Below are 23683 nucleotides of genomic sequence, written 5' to 3' on the forward strand. Positions count from 1 at the left end.
AAAATGTGCTACTTAGATTGTGGAACTCTTACTTTTCAGGATGAAAAATTGTGCCTTCTTCATATACCATTCACTCACACACACACACACTTTTATTAATAAAGCCTGGCTGTCTTGATATATGTAACAATAAGTTGGATTTTGTGAGGCAAACTCAACATGTTTAGAGGTATTTTCTTGAAGTTCTCATATTCGTAATACTATTATAACAATGAATTGTAATTAAATTTGTTCGGACAAACCTGGATTTGACCAATTTGACCAATTTTTTAATACAGGATTTGCAGCGATCTTGTACTTCTCGGATGCAGCAGTGGGGAGACATTTGTTGAGAAGACGTTCACACTCTTCCAGGTACAGAAGTTTAGATCAAAGAAATATTTTGTCACTTTAGGGGGCACAGTCATGGAGATTTTACTTTATGACTGCCATAACTGTGCAAAAACTTTGTTAAGAACATCTTCTCTGACATGAAACTGCACCTATAGTACCGGGAGGAAAATATGAAATGATTTCTCCAAGGAAAAATATACTGTAACCAGTGTTTAGCAATTTTTCCAAAATACACAGGAGGAACTTGAAAAAAATTGGCCAATTGTTTCAAGTTGCAATCCATTTCCATCCAAGCCATCAGCATCCAAAGACGAATGATAGCAGTTTCTGTACCCTAGTAGGGTTATTGTTAACAAATTGAACCATTGTTTTAAATGTTTACATCTATACAAAATATGTTTTTTAACTTGATTGTGATCTTTTTATGTCTCTAGGAAGCCCTGGAGAATAAAGTTCAACTTACAGATGAAGCAGTCTCGGCTATGCTCTTGTAAGTTTGTGTTGGTTTTTTTGTCTCCTAAGTGATATACCATTTTTGTTCATGTAGGTTGTAAATTTTGCCAACCAGGTTTCATTGGAATTCAAATGTTTGGACTTACAAGTTCAAACAACAACAATGTACAGCAAGACAGTAGGAAAGCAAATCTCAATAGTTTGTACTTAAATGGCTATTGTTGTACATGTGGTTTCTCTCTGATTTCAGCTGTCAAACAAACAGTCAAAGGATCATGTCATATTTGATTCTAGTTTGTCACGGCACTTCTGGTCAAAACCGCATGGCTTAAGTGTTGCATTGTACACTACTAAGCAGTTATTTTAGTTTTGCTGAACTATGTTTTTGTTCTTTTTCAGCTCTTTGTTGCAAACAAACAATTGGGAAAAGATCATGCCCATCCTACCATCTTTCCCAGATAGAGTACCTGTTGAGATCTTAAAGCCTGCTGTATTGAATGCCTCGCAGAGGGTTGACTGGACTGAAATGGTGCTTGTGGTACTTACTATGAGTCCACCTGACAAATTGGCAGAACTTGGAGCTGAGGTAAGTATTCTGTGTTTTGTTTTTTGTATTGTAAGATGTTACTTCATCAGCAGTAATGTTTGGTACTGAACGATGGAACTGGCACCCAGTGAATTTTTCGTTTTTCTAACTGGAATGAAATTGTACAAGTTTGGGAGGGGTAGTTGCTGGACTAACAGTTTCTTAACAGTTTTAATTTGTCCACGATTGTAATTTGGGGATTTTCCCCTATTTTTCTGTGTAATCGTCGCCTGGAGAATTTGAGAATAGCAATTTATTCGTAGCTCATCAAATCCGATTAATGAGTACTGTTGTTGCTGTGTGCCTGTTAAAAAGACAAAGAATATTTTAAGCAACTGAAAGGAAGTTGCATCTAAATCTATATCATGCCAACTGCAAGATGTCACTGTTAGAAGCTACCAACAAGGTATTCACAAGGAAAAAAAGTCATTTTGCCAGCACAATTACAAAATAATTCAAATGAACAATAACCTGAAAACAGGAGAATAAATTCTTACAAGCTTATGAACAATTATCCTCAAGATCAGGGTCCGAAATTGCGCCTTCCTGGTCGCCAATGCGACTAAAAATTTTGCACTGGCGACCAGAATTTCACAACTAGTCGCCAGGGGGCGATTAACTATTTCATGCCACGATCATTATACAAACAATAACTTTGATTTTCAGCCAAATCGATAAAAATAAAATTCAAAGCCGCCCGCCAATTGGTCACTTTCTTTTTACCTTTCCACTGCTTTTGAAGTATAAAACCGATTTTCCTGTTATTATAAATCTATCACAACGCTTCACAGCTCGAGCAGTGCAAAGCTTCGCCGCCATGTTTTTTAAACGAGAAATGTTGCACGGTTGTGGCCTGGTGCGAACAACATGACGATCTGTCGATCGTCTTGACAGAACGCGAAAGGAAAGATCGTTTACGGTTTTGAACATAGAGCAAAGAACCAACCGGCAGTTTTTTTAAATCAAGTATATTTCTTCTCCAAAAGGTAGAGACAAGAGAAGGTATTAAGTTGACTTAAAACATTTAGCAGTCTTATGAAACTGCGTATATAGCCGGCATTCGATTCGTTTGTCATGGTTTTTTAGTGTAAATCGCCATTGCGGCCCCAAACGCGTTCTCTTCGTTCTGATTCTTAAAAGAAAAATTGGCGACCAGAATTTTCCATCTGGCAACCAAAAATTTTGGTTTGCGTTTCGCTGCGAAGGAAAACTTTTATTGACACTTTTTTTCTGCTTTTTGGCGACCACATTTTTCCATATGGCGACTGAAAACAAAATTTCAGTCGCCACTTGGCGCCTGCTTAAAAAAGTTAATTTCGGACCCTGAAGATGGCTCCAGAGTAAACCGATTTTAAAAGGTAAAGCAACCTGAGACAATGTTACACGAAATTCAACGACAATCACCTGGGCTGCACATAGCCTTTTGGGTGAAGGTGGGCCTTTAGCACACAAAATCTGCGGTGCGTACTAAAACTGGGCAAGTTTGGAGCATTTTTGCTAACTTTTTTGGCCAAAAAAGCAGTGTACGTCCCTTTTGCACAAAACCTTCAATTAGTACAAAATATTTGAGGACCTTCTTTTAAATTCGTTATGATTTGTAGTCGACCATTGTTCAGTGACATGTAAACCAACTGTCACTAAACCAGAAAGTGACAAGTGACAACTTTATCTTAAGAGGATAACTCATGACAACTTACACTGATGAACCAGAGGCCCCCTTCTACATTAATACAAATGCCAGTACATCATGTGTTAATGTATTTGAAATCTAACAGGTGTGGAACATGTTTCTCTGCAACTGCTGTGAAGCATATGGCAACAACGTATCATTTGCTCACAAGATTTATTCTCTGATGCTACAGAATGGGATTCCCATACCACCTAAGGTATGACAATTAACTTTGTAGTACAAAGTGTTGCATGTGAGCAAATTGTGAAAGGAAAGCCACCACAATTGCTTCTCATCTGATAGTGTTTCATGGTCAATTTTGGATATCTTCCTACTTTAGAGTTTTACATGTAGCTGTAACAGAGCAGAAGGAACGTAATGTTGTGAATTCCAAATTTAAAACCAGCAGACCATTGTTTTTATTTTCCCTTCATTTATTACTGGATATCAAATGTATGATTATCGGCAGTTTTGTCAATAGTAGTAATTGTACAGGAAGTGTCAATAGCTGGTTAAAAACCTGGTTACTTAGAATTTGGAGCCCCATACTCTTTGTTTAAATTAATAATCATTTGCTAAGCCACCTACGTTTAGATCCTGGACATCTACTCTAAAATTTAATGAGGACTGTGATTGTAAGTTCAGTATGGATGGAGCTTTGAATTAACGCTGTCAACATTGTGTGTGCTATGTAGTACCAGGGGGAAAAGGGATTTTAAATCTTTTTTTTTTAATGCAATGGACGTTATCCTTATTTTCACTCCGTACCCATTTTTTTTCCCATTTAGACTATCAATAGCTACATGATTTCTCTGAGCCATGATGACTGGGCTGCAGCATTGGAGCTATTTACTGCAGTGCATGAAGATCCACTAGTCCTTGAACATCCCCAGGCTCTTGAGGGTGGTTTGAGTACCCTTTCAGCAGCTCTGGAGAAAGTGGAGGCTGCTGCTGGTCTGCTGTCAGTGGTTCACTTCATGTTGGAGCATCGCATCAAGGTAAGAGGGTTATATACATTCATCATGTTATGAACCCTTGAACCTCGTGTGAAAGTTGATTGTTGTGTCATCCAAGATTTATGCCCCATTAGGATATGCTGTAAGCATAAGAACAAGCATGTGCACAAAACAATGATCACTTAGTACAAGTATCAGATTGCCTTGAATCTTTGATCAGTTTTGAATCTTGGGATTAATGTTCTCAGGATGCATGCTTGTGCTTGTACGTGCACTATTCCAGTATACCTTGGTGACACATTGACTGATATTTTCTAAGTCTCCGTAATGAGATGCATTTTGCCACTCGACAACTTAGTTTGTAGACTCGACAATGCTTCTGTCCACTCCTACGACTCGTACGAGTCGACAACTGATTGCAAAGGCCCCACTGCCTTACAAACACGGACTGATATTTTCTAAGTCTCCGTAATGAGATGCATTTTGCCACTCGACAACTTAGTTTGTAGACTCGACAATGCTTCTGTCCACTCCTACGACTCGTACGAGTCGACAACTGATTGCAAAGGCCCCACTGCCTTACAAACACGGACTGATATTTTCTAAGTCTCCGTAATGAGATGCATTTTCCCACTCGACAATTTGCTTTGTCGACTCGACAATGATTATGCAAACTTGTTTTGTTAAAATTCACAATTCAATGTTTAGATTGTAAAATGAGTAAGTGCCCCATCCCCAATAAGCACTCTCCTTTTAGCTACTGAAAGGAAATTAGCACCCTTGGTGGTAAATCGAATTGTCACAGTAGCTACCAGCTAATCAATAGAGCATATCCCCAGTCAAAAACAATCAACCAATCACAAAGGATCAAATCATGAATAGGACATATGACCTAGTCACCAATCAGAACAAATCGTATCACTTGCTAGACATGTGTCTGCCATGCAAAATATTCAAGTAGTTTTGACTGCCAGGATCAAAGGAATTGTTGCTGTGAACTTGGGGTGTATTTTCTGTTTGGTGACACAGTTGGGTTTGATCCAAATAAAGATTATTTACTTTCAAGTTAAGTAGGGTTCAAAGTGCGACTAGGTTTGATTGTGCGCTTAAAAAATGAAAAGTGGTAAGGTCCATGCTTCAGGAAAGCCTGGTTGAAGTGTGATTACTACTTTCACTCCTCTGTTCTCAATTTGTATTAGGCAAGAAGTGGTATGTTGATTCTGGTCTCTTTTCCATTCCTTCAGCCTGCTGATCACATTTTGCAGTCAGCTGTGGAATATCTTGATAAGGAGAAGAATTACAAAGGGGTTTTACAGTTCTTCAAGCAGGTATGCAAACAAGGCAGTTGTATTTATGTAATTTTGGCAGATAATTATTTTATAAGCCACATCTTTTTATCCCAAATTAAGATATTGCTTGAAATCCAGGGGTGCAGCTTATCTGCGAGAACATCTTAAAAAATATTCTGTTAATTAGTGATAAATGTTTCATATGGAATGCTGTTCCCAAGTACAGTTCCTAGTACATAGATGACATAGACATGCCCTTCCAACAATTTCTTGGCCGCAATTACATGTATAGGTATGACTATCTTCCGACTTCCAGTTCAAGCGAGCAATAAGCTTGAATGTGAGACAAAAAAAAAAAACTTTTCCCAAAATCTGAGGTTTTAAACTCAGTGTGCAACTTATCTTCCAGTTTTTGCTGTACTCCTGTGGTTTCTAAAGTGGTTCAAAATAAATAGACCATTTCCGAGGTGTGTTGAACCTCATTACTAAAGTGAGCCTAAGTGCAAAGTTTTTGTTATGAAAATTAGTTTTCATTCATATGCAAACAGAACTAAAAATGGTCCACGTTTGTTAACAATAATAATTACTCTACTAGTTATAAGAAGCTAGTTTTAATTTGTTTTTGACTGTAGATGGCCAGAATGGAAAACGTTGCAACTTTTAAATGCCAAATTCTCTAAGTGTTTACTATTGTAAAAATTGCTAAAACCTGTTTTTGGTGTTTTCTTCTATCAAGCAATCAGCTTATGTCATCTTCTTTGTGCTCTAAGAGCAGTTTCATATTTGAGCGATGGGACCTTGCCAGATATTTTCTGCAGCTTTCACTGAATTGTGCAGAATCCCCATGACATTACTGTGGAACCTCATCAATACAACCACCTTTGGGTTGTGAAAATGTGCTCATAATAATGGGGTGGTCAGATTAACAAGGTTGGAAAACTAAGGAAGTGACTGGACTTTCAATTCGTTTGGGGCACAAAAAAGTGGTTGTAATGCAGTGGAACCTGTATTAAGTGGTCACCCTCGGGAAATTGCTAAGTGACCGCTTAATTCAGGTTGACCGCTTAGTACATGTTGCGCAGAATACATCACTTACTTGGTTAAGAAAGTTTGGTGATAAAATGGTATGACAAAGGAGAGCATGGTATTGAAACTGGCCCGATTGTGCAGCTCATTAGAAACTCAATTGCCTGGCACGCTATTTGTGACCATATTTAAGTGGTTTCTTTTTACAAAGTGACCATTTAAAACAGGCCAAGACAACAGAAACAGCTCGCTGGAACTTAGTATAGGGTGACTACAACTGCTTAATTGAGGTGACTGTTTAATACAGGTCAGGATTACAGTAATTAAGGGAAGTAATTTTCGGGACTTTGACAACTGCCTTCTTAACCCTTTCACTCCCAAGAGTGCCATATGGCACTCTTGCGTGACCGGCTAATTTTCCCAAGAGTGCCTATGCACTCTGCAACCACCGCTAGTTTAACCAATCAAAACTTGTGAAAGAAAGGACAATAACAATCTCCATTGTTTTTCAACCAATAGGAGACATTCTTAGCTTTCTTGTGATATCAAACACAAGGTAGGTTTCCATACAAACATTTCTCGCAATCTGCGATAGAAATAAGCGATGTCGAGTTTTGGAAAATGATGAATTATGGCGTCCGATAGCAAAGAAGCAGGCTTTTAGCCAGGATTTTGAAAGTGGGAGTCCAAATTTTATGTGGGCCGAAGGCCCACATAGCATGGTGCCGCAGGCGCCATGCTGCTAGGAGGGTCTGGGGGCATGCCCCCCCAGAAAATTTTGAAAAATTGAAGCCTCTTAGATGTGATTTCTGCGATTCTGACAGCTGTAAACGTTTTTCAATTTACCTATCAAACCGCTGTTTTTCCTTGATAACTTTACCAAGCTATCCTTTCCTCAACTTACCTTGTTTAACATTGAATTATATTTGGGACAGGAACTCCAGTTGTTATGAAGAGTGATTGAGTGATTGAAGTTGTCAAGCCATGATTTACACGAAAGAACAGATATGCATGGCTTTTTTGGTCGAACTGCATTTTGGTCTACAAGTGCCAGTCAACCAAATTCTCAGAAATGCAACATCGTTTATTATTTTCAGTAAAGAACTTTAATTTATGTGTTGTGTAGTCATTATTTACATTCGGACAATTGGTAGTGCAAAGCCTAAGACTTTTTCGAAGAAAACAAATCTAATCAGTTACAACTGTAAGTCAGTTTAATAAACCAATATAAGGCCTAAACTGTCGAACTGCTTATGGGCCTAAATTGTGCGTTATTTGGATTTTATATTCTTCGCGGTTGACGGTCGAAAATTACTCTAGCTGCCTCGTAGTTGACGTCTTCAATTGGAATCCCGGCGTAGACCAAACTCATATCCTCATAAATAATCACCAACGCGCGTATTTATTTATAGCAGCCAGCAAAGTAGCCTGGGGATGACTTGGTAAGCCAATATCACTGAACAGCGGCTTTGCCTGTGAAATCGCTTCGCTCAACTTTGTTTCATTTGATCAAAACAGAAAGGAAACTCGCTAAAAAAGTGTTAATATAGAAGAAAAATACGACAGCATCACTAAAACAACTCTTGAGAGCAAAAAGGAATGTAATTTTTATTAATTTTTGGACAATGTTGTGTTACATTAAGCACAGAAGTTCGTAAATGGCCGCCCAAAACAGGCCGTCGAAAATCTCCCATTTCTGAGAAGTGGCTGTCCTTTGGACGGCTGGACGGCCGCCTGGCTAAAAGCCTGCGAAGAAGAAGAATTTATAGGCTTTGAAAATGAAGAGGTGAGAAGAGCAAGAGAGGAACGAATCGGGCAATCCAGCGATGAGTCAGATATTTCAGTCGATTTGACCGACAGTGAGGAAAGCAGTAGTAGCGACAGTGAAGAAATTGTCGAAGAAGTTTGGTCTACGGATGACTCACCCGTGCAAGTTCAGGAATTTACTGAACGAACTGGGGCAACTTCACGGATTGCAGAAGATGGAACAGCCCTAGACTTCTTTCTGCTCATATTTCCGGAGAACTTGTTTGAAATTCTAGTCACAGAGACGAACCGAAACGCCGAGCAGTCGATCCAAACGAAGCCAGACCCACGCTGGTATGCAACAACGTGCGAAGAAATGCGTGCATTTGTAGGTATCAACACTCTCTTTGGAATCAAAAACTTGCCTGAAACACGGCTTTATTGGTCGCAAGATTCCTTTCTTGATGTTCCATCTGTACAGAAAGTTATGCCAAGAAATCGATTCGAGAAGTTTCGGCAATATCTTCATCTGAACAATCGTGAGAATGAATTGCCACGAGGACACCGCGAGTATGACAAATTGTTCAAAGTGCGGCCATTGTTAGATGTTATCTCTCGCACATTTCGCGACGAATACAAGCCTTCAAAGTTTGTTTCAATCAACGAAGCTATGGTAAAGCACAAGGGGAGATTAGGATTTAAACAGTACATGCCAATGAAGCCTGTGAAAAGGGGAGTTAAAGTCTGGGTCCGGGCGGATGCAACTAACAGTTTCGTTTGCGCGATGCAAATTTACACGGGCAAAGAAGGACGCCAACCTGAACATGGCCTTGGTCATCGCGTTGTTTGTGACCTTGTTCGTGATCTACATGGACAAAACCATGACATTTTCTGTGATAACTTTTTCACTTCAGTTCAGCTAGCCGGAGATCTGCTGAGAAATAATTTGTATCTCTGTGGTACAACTCGATTGAATCGAACTGACTTTGCGGCCGATCTCAAGCCAAACAAGGCCGAGGTGAAAGCTCTTCGCCGAGGAGAGTCACTTTTTCGCCGCAAAGGAGGTGTTGTTGCAACTGTCTGGAAGGACAAAAAACTAGTATCTTTCTTGAGCACACAATGTGAAGTGCGAGGAAATGACACCGTGTCTCGAAAGCAGAAGGACGGGACAATTATTCAAGTGCCCACAGTTCCCGTTGTTCAACTCTACAACAAGTACATGGAGGGAGTGGATCGTAGCGACCAAATGCGCCAATATTATGAGTGTTCCAGGCGAGCAAAGAAGTGGTGGCGATACCTTCTGTGATTTTGTGTGGATGTCTGTGCTGTGAATGTGCATATATTGATGCTGGAAGCGGACAACTTCCCTAACTTTACTCAGCTGCAGTTTTGCCTTGAGCTGATCAAAACACTCATTGGTGATTTCTCATCGCGGAAACACAATGTGCAGGATGGAGCGGTTCATTCGAATCACTGGCCAGTGCCTATGACCAAAGGATGGTGCAAGTGATGTTTGAAAAATGGCAAGAGAACTTTCTGTCGCATGGGATGCGAATTGTGTGGACTGAGGCTATGTTTAGCCTGCTTCAAGAATCACCCCTTGGCCAACCTATCATGAGCAAGGCGCGAATTTCAAATTCGCATTTCAAGTTCAAATGGTCCGCGTTGCAATAAATCAGCACATAATACAATGCTTGAACAATTTTTTATGCGTTTACTTTCTATTGAACACCTTTTGTGAAATTATATGTTTCTAAATGTTGATACATGTAGTTTGAAATGATGAAAAAGAACATTTTCTCATTTGCTTTCATCAGAAGAGTATTGACAAAAATCAAATCAGCAAGAGACTGAAGTTGTGGTTCAATTTGTATGTTTATTTATACTCCTTTTACATTGAATTTACTATGAATAGAAAGATCTGACTTTGAAGAATAAACTTTGTCTAGATTGTTAAGCCTGAAATTGCTGGTTTTTGATTATTTTTGAGTTTTTGTGAGCCATGATGATTTCCCTCTCAAAAGTGAACATGATACCTGAGACCCCTTGGGCAATTAGAGCAGTTCTCTGATGACCTCTGGTGGGAGTGAAAGGGTTAATAGAGGGTGACCACTTAATACGGTGACGCTTAACACAGGTTCGACTGTAACGAAAATAGTCATATTAATGAGATGGTTCTAAGATGGGGTTCCACTTTACCTCTAAAGAGGAAGCAGTAAGAAAATCAAAATATCATAAGCTTGGTCTTAATGTTCTAAAATTAAATCTTCCTGCCCAACAACTAAGCAATATTGCTAGGCTTCCATTAATTATTTTGTCTATTTTTGCAAATCATGTTTTCTCCCCTTCTTTTTCAGCTTGAAGTAGCTGCAATTGTGCCACCATTGGCTGTGTACAGAAAAATCATTTCTTCTCTGGAGAATTGGGGTGAAAATCCAGCTGCTTCTTGTGAACCATATGGTGCAATGAGACGGGCGTACCCTGCTGGTCAGCGACCTGAAATTGGTATCAAGGTGGAGGACTCAATTAAGAGGTATTAAATATCCTTTACAGGGCTCAGTGTTGAAGAGGGGGTATTGGGAGGGAGGGTAGGGTCATAGCGATCACGTTGATGTTGTTGAGTTAAAACAACTGTCAAGCATTTCAAGTGCAACTGGTCAGGATTGTAGATTCAAATGTGGCCTTTTTGTCTGCATAACCTAACCCATGGAAAGCTGACATTAGGCCGAGTGATGCAGACCATTCAGTTAAAATAAACAGATTACTATTATGTTACAAAAATGCTTATGACGAAAAAGAACACTGTTATCTAATGTACTGTATTGTTTACGCATTCACAGCAGTGAGAAGATTAAAAAATGTACAAAACCAGTGTGCAAATACATTGGAACACGGAAGGGCTGTTTCAGTGGCAACAGCTGCCCATTTTTACACCCAGAAGGAGGTCTACCCACACCTACATCATCACATGACGGATCTCTGGCTGAATCACTACAGTCAAGTAATAATTATACAGCTGCTGATGTACATGGGGCTCAGGACTCTTGCCATGTTTCTGCAGGTACTATTTTCAACATTTCAAGGACGTTAATTTGGTCATAACTCTTCATAAATCAGTGTGGCAGCCTTTTTTTTATTCAACAAAAAAGTTTTGGAAAATTCTTTGTGAGGAACAGAATGAAGCATAGATGTTCCAGAGTATTAGAATGGCAGAAAATTCCATTCAATTTTTAAATTCATACTCCTGCAGTTTCTCTAGTATAAGGTGATGAACATGTTATTTAAGTTTGACATAAAGCTTTCAAATGGAATGGTTTTGTTCTCATATGAAGTGCAGTTCACTGGAAACTGCTGTTCCATCCAGTACCTGATTTTTTTTAGGGAGCTGTAGGCTGCAAACTGTGGTCTTACTTACCCTTGCCTTTATGTCTAGATGTAATCAGTTACCATAAGTGTGTCAAAACAGTTGTTTCTGTCATAGTAATGTATCATTGTACAGTACTTGACCTTTCAGTAACCTTTTCACAATTTTTTACGCCATTGCTGCTAAGATTTATGCTTCCTGCTCTTTCTCCCACAGTTTTAAATTTCATTAGCCAGTTAAAAAATCACACTCAGCTGGGTCAAAAGTCCGTTGAAATTTAGACTAAGTAACTTTGTGGTACATGAAATGTTTCTAAAACACCGAAAGACATCAAGTGAGTTCTTAAATGAAGAACAAATACAGTTTTAAAGCTTTGTCTAAGATGTAAGGGAGGAATGTTAAAAAATGGCTTTAAGTTGTAACCCATTTCTACCCAGGCATTCCATAGCCTTGGGAAAACTAAGATAATTGTTTTTGATTTCCTTTGCCTCCAATATGTCATGAAGCTTCTTCAATAGCATAAGGTGTAATGATTGAAAACATCCCAACACTTTTGGTCCGAATTGACAATTGTAATTGGGTTAGCAAACAGCTTTCGTTATTTCTTTGCCTTCGGCAGCAGGTAGTGCTACTGGCAACACAATTGAGAAGGGACCTTCAAACCAGTTTGTTGTGCAAGCCCATGATGTTCAGCCCATGTACAGTGGAATTCCAACAACCACCAGTGAAGTTGCTCAGCCATTTGAAGATTATCAAATGAGCCATTTAGGAACGGGACCATCCCCGTTTGTATTACAAAATACAAATGTAAACCCTGTACCTTTCACAGAGACAATGACCCCAGAAGGTGCCCAGGAAGAACCTGACACTAGACCTCATGATGGCCCTATTTCAGATTTCTCTGTTGGAAAGTAAGTAACTTGGCACCATCATGAGTTTCTGAAAGTATTTCGATCAGCCATCATTGTGTCTTGATGGGCATTTTTCTTTTCAATGTGAGATGTTTGTCAGGTGAAATGGTCATTCTTTTGTTCTTCATAAATATTGTCCTGCTTCCGCTAACCATAGGGTCAAAACTCTTTGCAAGATGTCAGAATTCTTTTTTAAAGCCTTAACAGTAATGATTAGGGTTTAATGCACGCATACATGTTATGCTCCTTATTTCTTCAAAAAAAATAACCTTGCTATTTTCCATCCCGCGCCCGCTCAGTATGAGATCCCACAGCCAGAAGCAAGGAAGACGACACTGTCGGTACTTTGGCACTCCTCTTGGTTGTTTTAAGGGTGATAGCTGTCCATTCATCCATCATCCAAGTACTGTGCCTATGCCTGCAAACCCCAATTTAGCTATACCAGGTAGGTGTACCAAATTTGACCAGGTATTGATATGGGTTGTGATATTGGTATATAAGAACATGGATACTCTGTAACTATTACTGACTGGTCATTGCTATGGCAAAGATCCAGTTCATAAATCCAGTGTTTTTTCTTTTTTTCCAATTCGCCCTCCATGGTCTTCGTGCAGCCAACATGGTACATGTCCAGACATGTAGTCCCAGTCATCTAGTCAAATTCTGTAGTTTGGTACAATTGAAAAGAAGAAACTTGCCGATAAATAATTCTTTTTTTGCTTTCTGTTTTCTTGTTAAGTTTGAACGAAATTGTTGTGGTTTAATGAAGTGTATTGATTTCATTTCAAGAAGTCTTATCACAGCACTTTTAAACCTGCATTACATTAGGCACATGCCTGACTGACTTAAACATAGAGGGCATGTCATAATGCATTATAGTTGCTGTAGCGATCATATGGCATGCCCAATAAATATTCTCTCGAAATATCTTACATACATGTAAGAGGCACTCTTATCAACACCTCCACCCTCTCAGACAATGAAAGTAACTTAACTTAGGTTAATAGAAACTCGAATTTTTTGGGCGTGTTCAATGAACTAGGTTGTTTTATGATCTTATGGTGGTGCATTGAGGCCAAAGGTGCTGTTTATTTAAAACTGTGCTCATTTTCTGACAGAGATTCCATCTGGGGGTGGTAGTGGAAAAGTGGTTCGTGATAACCACTCAGGAACTCCCTTTGTGTTAAGAGGTCCACCGTCATCATCTAGTCGGGCTGTTGGAACGGCTTTGTTTGGACATCACCATGATCACCAATCTGCCGGTATTCAGACAGGGCCTGTTTCCTCAGTAGTGCAAAGGCCAGTAACCAAACCTGTAGCAGTGGATTCTCATCATTTCCAACTAGCCAGTGCTAGTAATTTTAAAGGTGCAAACCCATTTTCACCAAGTCTGCCTGGAAGAGCTCGCAGCATGGATGGTTTAAGCGAGCAGAAAGCTATGGAGCAAAATCGCCAAGCACATTCAGCTCCCATTGTGCCTGCAATGCCAGGAGACAGTTACTTCGATTACCCTTCAAAGAGAAGTCTTCAGTTCTATCTGCCAACTATCAAGGTAAAGATTTTATTTTTGATATAATGACACCTTGTTTTTTAACGTGTAGTGATTAGCTTGTTGGGCATCAGAACTAAAGGCCAGTGACTTGAGGCCTACAAGATGTAGCTTCTACTGTAATGTCACCACTTCGTAAGACAGCTTGGTTTGGTTTCTATATACATCACAGGAGTAGTGGCTACAGCAAATACGCAGCCCCCTACCCCCTCCCTAGCAAAGTCTGAAGTACAGCTTTTGAAAGAGTTCCCATCTTTAGCTGTGTTGGTACTTGTCTGCTTTCACCCCTGAGGAGGGCTAACGCTCTTCTCCTGCTAACCCTCTTTTCAAACATCCTATCCATCCAAATGGGGGTGGCAAAACTCCAGGTTGCCTCATGCTACAGAAACTGGGTTAGGTTTCAGCCGTGTGACACGTTGAAGAACATCTTGTGTTGTCTTAAACAGGACTGAGCCAACATTGACACTTTGTGCCCAAGTGTTATTGTTTAGGCAAGGGTATTTTGTTGAGCACGGATATGAACATAGGTTTTGTAAGACCCATTCCAGAAATTGAGCCAAGAACACAATTAACACCCTGTACTTGAGCCCTGAAGTGGGCTTGGGAATCATTGTGAACTGTTGGTGAGTATGTAGGCACGACAACCACACACTCCTGCCTTAGGCTAAATATTTGCAAAGTTGCGATTCAGTCAGAACAAATGTCATTCAGGTTGATTGCTTCTACAGCCACACAAACAACAAGTAGTGCAATTTAATTTTAGAGGTGAATGGCATAAAATTTGATCATCGTGTGGATTGGGTTCTCGTCTGAAAGATTATTTTTCATCCGACTGTAATTGAACACAATAATAAGGCTTGTGTCATTTTATCCACATAATTTTACGTTTGGAGGGCCCTGACAAGGTTACTGTGCACCCAGTGACATACCATGAAATTAGGCGCCAGCTGTCTGAACAATTGACATTTTCAAGGTAGTTGCCTGGCAGCTTGCATGTAGTATGAGCTGCGTATAGTCACTTCCTAGACCTAAGTCTTTTTCGTTGCATGCTACTGACTTCGTGACTCTTTTGCAGCATGCCAGCCAGAAAGAGAGCTGGGAAGATCTTGGTCATGTTTACATTAGCATGAAGAATGAAGACGTAGAAATTGACTCTGGTGTGCTTGAAGCCTTTTACCAGGCATTTGAAACTTTCTGCCCTGCTGATACCATAGGAGATTGCTTTGACAAGTTTGCTTCTAAGATATGCGAAAACTCGAAGGAGGGAATGTCGGAACCAGACCCAGAATGTAGTCCAAGTGCCTCTTTAGATAATGGCGAAAAGAATTTCATTGGACAGTTGGGTGTGGCACTGATGTACTTTTGTTGCCATAACCAGTGTTTTGCTCAGGGCTATAATGTACTGCACGTCTTACATAACTTGAGCATTAACTACTCTTCATACAGTGGTGAATTTGGAATTCAGAAAAGGCCACTAACAACAACCGAAGTGTCACTAACTGCAGCTGACATTTGTCTGCATCTTGAAGAGCCTGTCTACACAAGTGCTCTGGAGGTTCTTCGTGGGACAAACTATGCCTTACCAGCTCAAGGCAGTGAGGCTTCGTTAACACCTGAAGAAGCTGGATGGAGGAGACGTGTTGTGCAAACATTGTGCCATACCTTTATGAGTGAAAAGAAATTTGATGTTGTGTACGAATTGCTTTTAAAAGTTGGAGACATTGATGTGTTTGGTAGAAGAGAGCTAAAGGCTTTGTACAATGAACTCCTTGTTACGATGATCAGCAACAATCAATTAGATGATGCCACAGAAGTTCTTAAATCCATGAACACAAACCTTATTTCAAGAGACCCAGAAAGTATTAGAGCGTTTGTGAAGGGCTTTGGAGAGGCAGGACGTATTGGTCAAGCCAAGCAACACTTCATCAGTGGTTGCTTTTCGGGTGTTTATCCTGACTCCTTCCATCAGGATAGTCCATGGTTAGTTACTATTGGAACCAGTTTTTCGGCAATTGAGAGCCAATTGTACATTGAAAGGCATTTACAGCAGTTGTATGAATTCATTGAAGAACTTGCCTTTAAATCTGGAAATCGTGTATTAGATGACAACTATCACAGATCACTTAAAGTTGTTGTTAAGTCTGATGAGCAGACAAAAACAAGTAGCAAGTATATGAGACGAGACGAAATCATCCGTTGTGTGCGGGAAATGCTTTGCACTGTGTTGACTGATGACTTCAACCCTCCTCTTTCTTGCGAGCCACAAAGTAAAGATGAGGTAAAGGCTTCCAAAATTATGATTGTGTATGTCCAAAATAGGCTTTTACAATCCTGTTTCTGATATGCTTGGGAATGGTTAGGGTTAGCTGAGGAGGTGATGTGTGCTGTTTTTGATTGTGTTTCCATACTTCAATTTCTATAGTTTCAGCTCATTTAGTGGTGTTGGCATCCTCAATACCACACCTGATTACTTACATTTCCCCTTTTAGGCTAATCTATTGAGTTCACTCCATCATTCCATTTTTAGCCCATTGTTTGTTTCAATCGAGTACCAGGGAATGACTTCTCAGACATTGTTGTTTTTGCAGGAGGTTGTAGTCGATGCCCTCAGTCTAAAGAGATGGTTTTGTGCAAATCCTACTTCTGGACGTTCAAAGCGCAGAGGTCTTTCATTCAGCACCTCTTCTGCCAATACTGCAAAACTGCACCCATATCTTCAACCAGGTATGACTAGTTTAGTGACTACAAACAGTCAGGAAAGAGGCAGTCGCACAGTTTGTGTTGTTTCTGAGGCTGATATGGAACCTGATCTGTCTGCGGTGCAAGGTGAACAGGAACTACAACATTTAACAATAATGAACCATCGTGGCCAACGTGGAAGGGCTAGACGCATTTCTTCTGCCAGGTATGACTAATGTGCCCAAACACATTCTGTAGTCTACAATGTGTGGTTAATTTGTTGTCAATCACAGGGAAGAGTGTGTTGGCGTGTTTGTGTTAGGCAAAGTGCCTGCAAATAGTAATGAATGAAATGGGAGGCAACTAAAGGCCACCATGTTTTGATACAACCTAATGAGAAAGTCTCTTTCTTTAAACAACAATTTGCATCCATAATCATCTAAATATCCTTCATTAAGAAACAGCTGCCTTCCTGTAATCAAAAGCAAAGCGTTTATTACAGAAATTATAACAATATTGCATCCCTCTCAAACTGTTGAATGTAGTTTGAAACATTGAAAGAAACTAGATGCAAGTAACTCTCTACACAAAATAATGTTTAGTCTGTAGATTATATTACTGTTTGTACAGACCCTGTACTCCTGGTTAGAAATAGGTATTAGAATAAGGATGCAATTAACAATTCCACAAGCGTGCATTCAATGAGATGACAGATAGCAGACACCAAGTTGGTTTTAATCATCCCACATACAAGAGGTGCAACTACCTACCAAGAAATATTGAGACAGTAATTTAACGGCCACCGTTGCTTGGGCATGGTAAAATCTGCTGACATCCCATGGCTGCTAAACCAATCAAAACCCTAGAATTTGTTGAATAATCCAGTTTTTTAATTGATGTTATTTTTCCGCACTCTAAATATGAACCTTAGAAGTGAGAGTACTTTGTCAAGTGAGCTCTTATGGCTATTTTCTTTTGATGAGGCAGATAATGCCACTTTGGAGTATTGAAATTACAATGTTGTTATCCTCTCTAAAGCAGACAATTTACTTCCTTCACATAACTTCCAGGGTACAGTGGGTTACAGATTCTGACCAAACATTGTGTGTAACATAGAGCAAGTGTTTCTGGTGATTCAACATAAAGTAGGCTTGCTCCCAGATGTTACGTCTAAACCCCTAACCAAAAAAGTTTCAGGAACACATTTTCTTAAGTAACCCTTTTCAACTTAGCTTTTAAAGTTTCGGGAATGCGTTTTCTTAAGTTACTCTTTTCAACGTGGTTTTTTAAGTTTTGGTGATGGGTTTTCTCAAGTTGCTTTTTTCAACTTAGCTTTTAAAGATTGACATTTGTCCAAAATTTCATTTTAAGGCAGGATTGTAATTTTAAAGGTAACAATATAAAGTTTCATTCTTACTTTGTTATTGCAACTTTGCGGTTGTTTGAAAGTTTTTGCACATTTCAGAAGTCTTGGCCTATGATAAATCTTTGTAAGTGTAGGTTGTTAGACAGTCGAACAAATGGCATTACGGTTGATTTCTTTGGAAAATGAAGGAAATATAGTTAAACCTACCTTTCATCACAAACAATGACAATTAAGTAAATTTTGCAGGGTTTCAATTCCGTAACTTCCTGTTTACAGCGATGAGTAAGTAGATTTCACTGTTGCTACTAACGAACATTTGTGAAATGAACAGACCAAGAGACCTTTCAGAAATTCAGCAATCATTAAGAAACGAAACTAATTTTCTGTAGTTAAAAATCTTACTGTTCCCTGTGGAAATCCCCTCACCTGAGATGAGATTCAGCTTGTCGCAGACAGGCCGATGTGTGGAAAAGAAATGGGTATTTTTTGAGCTGTTGAGTCTCGTTACAAAAGTATTACATCTTTGAATTCAAGAATTGCTCAGAAGATAGCAAAAATACAGTTTGTTATTATCATCATTATCATTAACACATTCTAAGCCCGTCATGGCTAAATACTCTTAAAACTGAACCGTTCTGCAAAATTTAATCACAATCATTGTGTAAAAAGATAATGTATTGGTTGGAACTTTGTGGGTCCCTTGGGCAATAAGTGAGGCATCGTGAATGTTGCAAAGGGCAGATATAAAGGAATTTGTGGAGAAGCTAATGTTTCTATTCTGTTTTCACTTATTAAGATGGTGACTTGTCTGCTGTTCACAGTTCTTCTAGGTTGGGTATACATGACCCTGTATTTTCTGATTCCAGGGCAGTGTCAGGCAGAGGTCGTGCAAAGGTACCAAAGACTACCTAAGCAGAATGCTACCCATTTATTCATGACAATGACAGAGGACAAGGAAAAGTTTCATTTTTGTGGATTATGAATGAAACTTGTGTTTTGGATCGCTTTGTTTTAAACTTGGATTCTGATCTTCTAGTTCAAGTCGTTGTTCAGATTATGAGATATATTGTATCACACATACAGGTGTCTGCAATGTCTTACACCTATTGCACTGTGGTGAACATTCACAGATGAGAACTTGAAACGCTACCCGTTTATCCTTAACAGTGACAGAGGACAAGGAAAAACTATTTCTGTTTTGCAGTTTATGAATGTTTTTTATTTCAAGCTTTTCAATGTGGTCTTGAATCTTGATGCAGTCAAGTCTCAGCTCATTAGCTGTAATGCATTACACATTCACGTCTCCCGTGGCATGTACGTTTTGTACTAAGGTGAAGACTACAGATGAGAAATTGAAAAAGATGCAGCTTGCATCTAAACGTTCCCGTTTTTTGGAAATCCATCTTGAGGAGTGGACTTGCATCTTGTTGCTGGGAAAGTGTTTCCTGGGCATATTTTATGTGATGTAAACATCAATTACTCATTGTTCGGTGCTGGAGTCTATTGTTGGTAAATGACCATGCATGCATGCAAAAGCCGCAGACATCCTCAGAATGTCTACCATCCTCCCCAGGTAATGCTTTGGAGGTCATTGATGTCGCCAGATATGCTTGGGCAAAACCCTGATCAGTGGGGCTGTTATGCCTTGTATTTTTTATTGGCTCCCAGTATGGACTGGGGACATTTCCTCTTTCATTTTTGCGTTTTTCTGATTAACATACGTGATTTGGAAATTCCTTTCAATTTATGGTCATTGTTAATATAGCTTATAAATGTATATGGAGAAATGTTGATAACCAGTTAAGTTTTTGGCGACCACAATAGCTAAACTGAACTGCTGGAATATGTGGTCTTTGATTGGTTCCATTAAAATCATGTTGACCTGTTCATCCATTTTATTATTCTTTATGATGGGAATACTGTTTGTTGGTTCTGGGATTATTTATTTATTTAAAATTTATTTATTGTTCCAAGAACGAAGGGATGTGAGTGGTAAAATTCTTGTTGAATATCTGAAAGGGTTCCCCAGCAAATCCAAATTACTACTCATTTTGTTGAATTGAAAGATAGATCTGTCAAATACTGGGGAAATACATGAAATTTAAGTGTTACAATTAGCGTATAGGTTTTAAAATTATAAATCGTTAGGTAGTTATAAGTCTTGCTAAAAATGTTTTTATTCTGTGATGGACATGTTTGTTGGTAGGTTAAATAGGAAATTAGGGAACGTTCTGGAGTGGCTCTCAGTACTAAACTGAGAGAGAAAAGTATCCACGTCAATCTTTTGTCATAGTTCATTTTATACCCCTAGTGTCGTTGTCCACACCTGTAAACAGATGTTAATTCATTTTCATGTTGCAAAAATCTTTCCGCAATTTCGAAGGAGGCTTTGTTGCTATGGTTTACAAAACTGGTCACTTTTCTAAATTTTCCTGTTTGTCTTGTGTGTTTTCTGCAACATGGTTACCTGAATTGCTTGGTGCCATACTACAGAGCGAGAGTGAAAGGTTTGTATTGCAGTGTCCACTAACCAGAGTCTTTAAACAGGTGGTGTAATCATGCTGACTTTTCTGAGTACAGATAATTGTGTCCTTGATTGGGGACGTTAAACTATTGGCCTTGTCTCCTTCTCCTTTTATGTTAATTCAAAGGCCCCTAAACAATCCATGACAAAATTCACTGACAGTAAAGGGACAAAGTTCCCGTGTACTGTTGATGAGAGGTTCTTTTAAAGGCCACAGGTCAAGTAAATTGCCATGGTAAAGGTAGAACCTGTTGATTAATTTTGGTCTTACGAGTGGCTGCTCAAACCCTTTTTCTTCCCAGAGGAACTACTTAGTCCAGTTTTTAGTAACTCCTTGAAAAGGAAAAGGAAATTGCTTTTAATGGCCGCCAAAAAATACTGGCCAAATCTTATTTGAGTCGGTTATTCCAATGTACAGAAATCATTTTTGGTAACGTGCGACCAAAATGGAAATCAATAATTCGAAATTAGGGCTGACGTTTTCAAATTGTTTCCTTGTGTCTCAGATAAATTATTAAAAACTATTTGTGGCTGAAATTCATTTGATTTCATCCGTTTGGTGATCAAGAGACAATTGCTGTATAAGCAAGGTACTTAAATAGAAATTTAGCAAATTCATGGCAAAAAGCCCAAAGAAAATCTATTGCCACACAGTGGCTTATTTTGGATTCATTGTGGGCAGAAAGGCGTGAAATCCATACTGTTATCTTGCACTTGGTTTTGTGTTCTCTAATGTGTCTTAGAAGTACCTCCTCCATTTCCGTGATCCTGTAAAAGTCAAACCCTGTAAGGTAACCCTACCTGGAACTTAACGTGGCTTAATCAAGCAAAAGGCTGGCCTTTCCACGAGGGATAACCTAGAAAGGAAAGCTGATATGGTAACCCTACATCTCGAGTTGATGAACCTAGGAAGTGCAATAGAGAAGGGCGACTCTTTTAAGAGGGTGTCCCTTCTAGGATGGACCTTTAGCAAAGTATACTGAATGGAACCATAGTTCCTCACCGCACTTCTGACAAGGCTGGTTGAGGATAGTGGAGTTGGAAATGCTAAGACTTCAAAAGAGAGAAGTTTTGCTTGCCAAAATTTTTAACACCCGATTATAAGAGAGGTTCTATTTAAAATTCTAGGATTCCTAGGATGTCGAAGCATACATTGGGGTTGTAAAATGAAAAGGAAGCTTCATTCAAAGAACATATTTAAACCAATGTTCGCATTTGGAGCCATAGTGGTGAGCTTGTCTGACTCTGTACTTGTAGTTGCATTTGGTGGCTGAGAGGCCTTGTTTGCTGGCGACGTAGCCTCATTTGGTGAAATTTCTTTCTTGGATAGTGGCTTGGGAGCCAGCCCCTTAGATACAGTTTTATTCATGAGGCAAGGGAAATGGTGTCATAGCTTGACACTATCTCCGGTTCTGGTTGTTTTTTTTTTGTTGTTGTTGTTGTTGCTCAAGACTAGTCTCATTGAAAGTCATGGTTGCAACGATGATTCTGGGGTGTTTTAAGAATAGATGCCAGCAAGGAACTGTTGTTGATGAAGGATGCCTTTTATGAGAAGATATTGAATTATGACTGCATGGACATCTGGGTGCATGATGCAAAGGGATCATGTTCTGGGACCTCCTTTGGCAAATTAATCACTATAGAAAAGGTTCACAGAGAAATAAAAGCAAAACTGCTAACCTGAAGAAGCTACTGGGAACCGTGTGAGCGCATAATTAGGCTCCTATAGTGTGGTGGAATTTCGTGGTTTGTTTTTGGGTGTACTCTGGTGGTTTTCACAGTGTGGATCAAAGCACAAATGAGCAGACGATACCAGGCCTATAAAATATAAATACTTCGTAGGGATAATGTCAAACGTGATATGAAGATGACAATGGTAATTGAAAACCGCATTGTCTATGCACAAATTTACACAGAAATGACACCTTTTTTTAGAATGCATATCTTAGATGCAAACATCAGTAGTTTAGGTTTAGACATTAAAAAATGATATGCGAAGGATATAGGGAAGAGAGGGGATCTGTTTAGGTACATGTCAGTAAATTACAAGTAATAGCAGTGAGTGTCTGGAGCAAGGGAAACGTTGACAAGGAACATGCCCTTGAAGTCTGAATTCCAAATGTTTTAAGGATTTGTCTTTGTAGCACTCTAGACACTCTTAATCAATTTTAACCCACAAACCAAGTGCTAATATGCCTTTAACTATGTCGAGGAAATTCTAATTCGTTACAGCCAGTTTGTCTTAAATATCCTTTACAGGATCTTCTAGTTTAAAGTAGTAAGAATTTGTTTGCAATTCGTCAAATGTTGCCACGTCCCATGTTTTTATCACATACCCCACTTAAATTCAAGGAGTATCTGTTGTAATTTATGGAGGTTTATTGTAAAGTACTTGTTCATTCCTGCCATCATCCTTCCTGGAAGCTGGCCGGTGAATCCATCTGCAGCAACGGTGGTGGTCTTCTATGACTGGCATGGCTAAATTGAGATTGAGGTGGTTAGGTTGTCTTAGTTGTAGAGCTTGTTTTTGGTTACTCTTGATGGTGATAACTGACGTTGTTTCCTTGTTCAAGGGCGTGTGACTGATCTGGAACTTGTCTTTCTAGGTAAAAAATTGGGTTTCTCTATTTAATTTTCCTTGATCACAACACAAACTAAATTACCATGAAATGGTGGTAAAGGCTGTAAGAGTTCCCTATATGCTTCCAAAATTAGTGATGGTGCAGCTGAACACAAAACCTTTCACTTAGATCTTGTAAGATAGTTGCTAATTTTAAGTTATTTCAAGACAAAGAGGAGGTAGAGGAATGGGAGCTCAATGCTTGAGATAATTCACATTTGGTGATGGGTTTTTATTTTGGTGATGTGATGAAAATCAGTATTTTTTGTAAAATATTTTCATACAAAAAGTTGTAGTTCTTGTTTTTGTGTGCTTTTTTGTTTTGTTGTTGTTGTTTGTTCAAGTGTCATAGTTTGCAGTAAAATATGCTGAAAATTCCAAAAAGGAGAGTTGTAATAAATTGTTATTTACACTCTGGGAAACAAGACAGTAAACCCTTGCTGTAACAACACTGGTGTTTTAAGATTTATTTGTAGAACTTGTGGTTTTATACTGAAACAAAATTCACCCTCAAAAGACAACTATTAACCCATTAGCTGTAGCCAACTAACAGACTCTTGCCTCTTTGACACACCTTAAATTAACAATAGATGATTGTTTAAAACAAAATTT

At 39.1% G+C, this 23683-nt stretch overlaps 1 protein-coding gene across 6 annotated transcripts in view; it reads left to right on the forward strand.

Annotated features, from left to right (window-relative positions):
* Positions 1–19816, forward strand: part of LOC146464816 (uncharacterized) — a 34428-nt gene extending 14612 nt beyond the window's left edge. For 3 of the 6 annotated variants that reach the window (XM_085129504.1, XM_085129500.1, XM_085129503.1), the window contains exons 13-26: positions 279–354; positions 768–823; positions 1186–1372; positions 3148–3258; positions 3830–4039; positions 5242–5325; positions 10416–10591; positions 10899–11119; positions 12042–12333; positions 12633–12778; positions 13452–13885; positions 14958–16160; positions 16471–16787; positions 18794–19816. In XM_085129504.1, the coding sequence (XP_084985630.1) occupies positions 279–354; positions 768–823; positions 1186–1372; positions 3148–3258; positions 3830–4039; positions 5242–5325; positions 10416–10591; positions 10899–11119; positions 12042–12333; positions 12633–12778; positions 13452–13885; positions 14958–16160; positions 16471–16787; positions 18794–18839 (3559 nt within the window). In that variant the 3' untranslated portion in view covers positions 18840–19816. Of the gene's footprint in view, positions 1–278; positions 355–767; positions 824–1185; positions 1373–3147; positions 3259–3829; positions 4040–5241; positions 5326–10415; positions 10592–10898; positions 11120–12041; positions 12334–12632; positions 12779–13451; positions 13886–14957; positions 16161–16470; positions 16788–18173; positions 18205–18793 lie in introns of those variants that run through there. The other 3 variants (XM_085129502.1, XM_085129501.1, XM_085129506.1) reach the window with 3 other exon arrangements.
* The last annotated feature ends 3867 nt before the right edge of the window (positions 19817–23683 follow it).

This window comes from Pavona decussata, unplaced genomic scaffold (genome assembly GCF_977016875.1).
Source record: "Pavona decussata unplaced genomic scaffold, jaPavDecu1.1 SCAFFOLD_161, whole genome shotgun sequence".
Lineage (NCBI taxonomy): Eukaryota > Metazoa > Cnidaria > Anthozoa > Scleractinia > Agariciidae > Pavona > Pavona decussata.